The sequence below is a fragment of the Mugil cephalus genome, chromosome 1 (genome assembly GCF_022458985.1).
Source record: "Mugil cephalus isolate CIBA_MC_2020 chromosome 1, CIBA_Mcephalus_1.1, whole genome shotgun sequence".
In the NCBI taxonomy this organism is placed as follows: Eukaryota; Metazoa; Chordata; class Actinopteri; order Mugiliformes; family Mugilidae; genus Mugil; species Mugil cephalus.
The window spans coordinates 26,182,712-26,185,703 of NC_061770.1; the positions used below are offsets into that span (position 1 = coordinate 26,182,712).

General features: G+C 38.5%; 1 protein-coding gene across 1 annotated transcript; it reads left to right on the forward strand.

Moving 5' to 3' along the window:
• Positions 1-1,323: 1,323 nt before the first annotated feature.
• LOC125020215 (C-type lectin-like) lies at positions 1,324-2,532 on the forward strand. Its single transcript, XM_047605529.1, has 3 exons — positions 1,324-1,389; positions 1,705-1,834; positions 2,180-2,532. The coding sequence occupies exons 1-3, from the start codon at positions 1,324-1,326 to the stop codon at positions 2,530-2,532; spliced, it is 549 nt and encodes a 182-aa protein (XP_047461485.1).
• Positions 2,533-2,992: the final 460 nt, after the last annotated feature.

The following is a 2,992-nucleotide window of genomic DNA, read 5'->3' on the forward strand; positions in this document are numbered from 1 at the left end:
ACTAGTGCCACCATATGACCACTAGATGGAGGCAGAAGGCTCATACTTTGTCAGGCAAATAACTGCGTGGCGGATATTTTTTTATTTATTTTTTATTTTTTGCATAGATATGTTTTTTATTAACAGATGCTCAAATAACAATGTGAATACAATACCAAAAAGAAAGAAAAAAGCCAAAATACACATATCTCAAAATAAGTAAATACATGAAAACAGTGTGAAAAATGGAGAATAAAAATAAAAGAAACCAATTCATAAATATAAATAAAAAAATTAAATTTAATAAATTAAAAAAATAAATAAATTAAATAAAAAAGAAAGAAAAGGTCTTGCTTAAACCCACATACAGACACTCACACACAAAACTGAACTGTCTTAAATGGTTTAACCATATTTCATCTTAAATAAGGACAAAACTAAGATATTGCCAGGACCAAGCTTTACAGATGAAAGCCTCATAAATATTTCAAATTGAGCAACAAAAGCACAGAAAAAATAAATAAATAAATAAAATTAAATTAAAATGCATGTGCAGGAGGTTGTCTTCATTAGCCTTGCAACATTGACATATAGGAGAAATGTTGTTGACAATTTAATGTAATCTGTATGGGAGAAGAATGTAGTGAGTGTATGGGAGTAGAAGATAAAGTCCTCTGGAGTGTGGTGGATAGTTGATGGAGAATTGTGTGGACAGACTCCATTCACCCGACTGTATGATCTACTGGCTGGCTACACAACATCCTGATGAATCTGACACCAAGTATTTGAATTGTAAATAGAATTAAGGGTGAAAGTGGGTGTGAATGTCTGATCATTGATTTAAAATAGTGTCGGTGGCAAACTAAGACAACCACCATCTAACGTTCGCCAGGTGAGAGGGAAGGAGTTTCTACCAGGAGAGACAGAATTAAATCCAGTTTTACTCGTTGGTTGTTTAGAGGCAACCTGAAGAAAACAAACAGAGAAGGATGAAGAATTTTCTTCTTTACATCATAGCTGCCTCAGGCAAGTATTTTATACAAGTTATTGATTTCTTTTGTCATTCTTTAAATGTATAAATTGTAGTAGTTCTACAGCAGTAGTTATGTTCATGATAGTAAAGTTCCTTTTCCTCCAGAACAAGACATTATAAAGCTACGTTATGAGAGATAAATGATGCTTTTATTCCAGGTCTAATCTGTATTCTTGTCTGTGGCTGCAGGGCTGTGTGCTGTCTCCTCTAATGCTGAACGTCGTTACCACTTTGTTTATGAACTGAAGAACTGGACTGAAGCTCTGAGTTACTGCAGAGATAAATACACTGACCTGGCCTCTATAGACGACATGGATGATGTGAACGTCCTCAACGCAGTGGTAGATACAAGCAAAATGTTCTACCTCTATGGCTACGTAAGTTCAGTCTTCTTGTCTGAGAATTACAGTGTATCAGCCTCATGTGGCACTAAATAATGGAAATGATTAACATCATCACATTACAACATTAAATAACACCTCTTAAACCACGAGTCTGATCCTGCGTTGGGAAGAAGTTGAGTTGTTGAGTTGAGACTAGAGCAGGATGTTTGAGGATGAATGTATCCGTCATTATTCTGCAGATTAACACAAGTCACTGATCTATTAACCAGCAAGAAGCCAGATTTAGTCCATGTAGGAGCTGTTTGGTGTCCGTGGTAGTGAGGAGTATCTCTGCTTGTTGTTTTTCAGCTAGCCTGGATCGGGTTGTACGATGATGTGAACAGCTGGAGGTGGTCGTTGTCAAATGGAGGTTTCTACAGTGATGGCCAGACTGAGTTCAGGAACTGGGCAGATTCTCAGCCAAGCAATGAAGGCAGTGGTGAATATTGTGCAGAGATATATACCGATGGAGCATGGAACGACGCACCCTGTACCGCACTTCGATATGCAATCTGCTGTGAAGTCGACGGTGAGGATCTGAACTTTAAATCAAGCAGTTTGTTTCCTTGACCTGAGTTCAATTATTCTGTTTGAAAAAACATAGCTGCCAGACTGAAGAGAGTCTTAGCACATGTATATTATACTGTACACGTGGGAAAACATCTATCAGAATGACATTTTCTTTGGTCAACTTCATTTTTACAAAATCTTTCATGACACAGTTTCTTAATGTGTAGGTGAATTCTATGGTTCTTCACTGTGCTTCACTCTGGTCTGTTTCCAGGGTCCAATGTGACTTTTGTCCTCATCAACAGTACTATTACATGGACTCAGGCCCAGAACTACTGTAGAACACATCACACTGACCTGGCCAGTGTGAGAACCATGACAGAGAACCAGAGGGTGAAGGAACTGGTACCTTCTGGACGTTCAGCCTGGATCGGCCTCTTCAGAGACTCCTGGAAGTGGACAGATGGACGTAGCTCAACATTTAACTATTGGGCAGATGGAGAGCCTCATGGCAATCAAGAGAACTGTGCATTTGCAAACTTTGAAAACTCTGGAAAATGGGGTGACTGGACCTGTGATAAGAAGATAGCATTTATTTGCTATAATGGTAAGCTACGTTTCAGTTAGCCTTTAGGTTTAGCATTTAGCTTTACTTTCCAGATACTGTAAAATTATCCTGCGCTCACACGATGTTGTTGAGTAGATGTAATAGTCCACTTTCATATTGTTTGCAAAAAAAAAGTACAAGTGAAAATGAACCATTAAAATAAACTCATGTCTGTAAAGTAACTGTATCGTCCATGACAGCGATGAGACTGTTCAGAAAGTTGATGTGCAGTAGAGATCAGTGGGTTTGTCTTGGTGGACCGATGCTACTCACTGATCCTGTAGGGGTCCATGCTAAGCTAAGCTAACCATTTTTCTTTCTGTCCTTTATTTTAAAGCTCCATTTTCAAAGCATGTGGTGAAAGTGAAGCTGGTGAAAAAGTCCTCTCTGGACCTCAATGATCCAGCTGTGATGGAGCAGATGCTGCAGCAGGTAAATCACATCCCAGAATATTTCTGACACTTGTAATTACATTCTCCC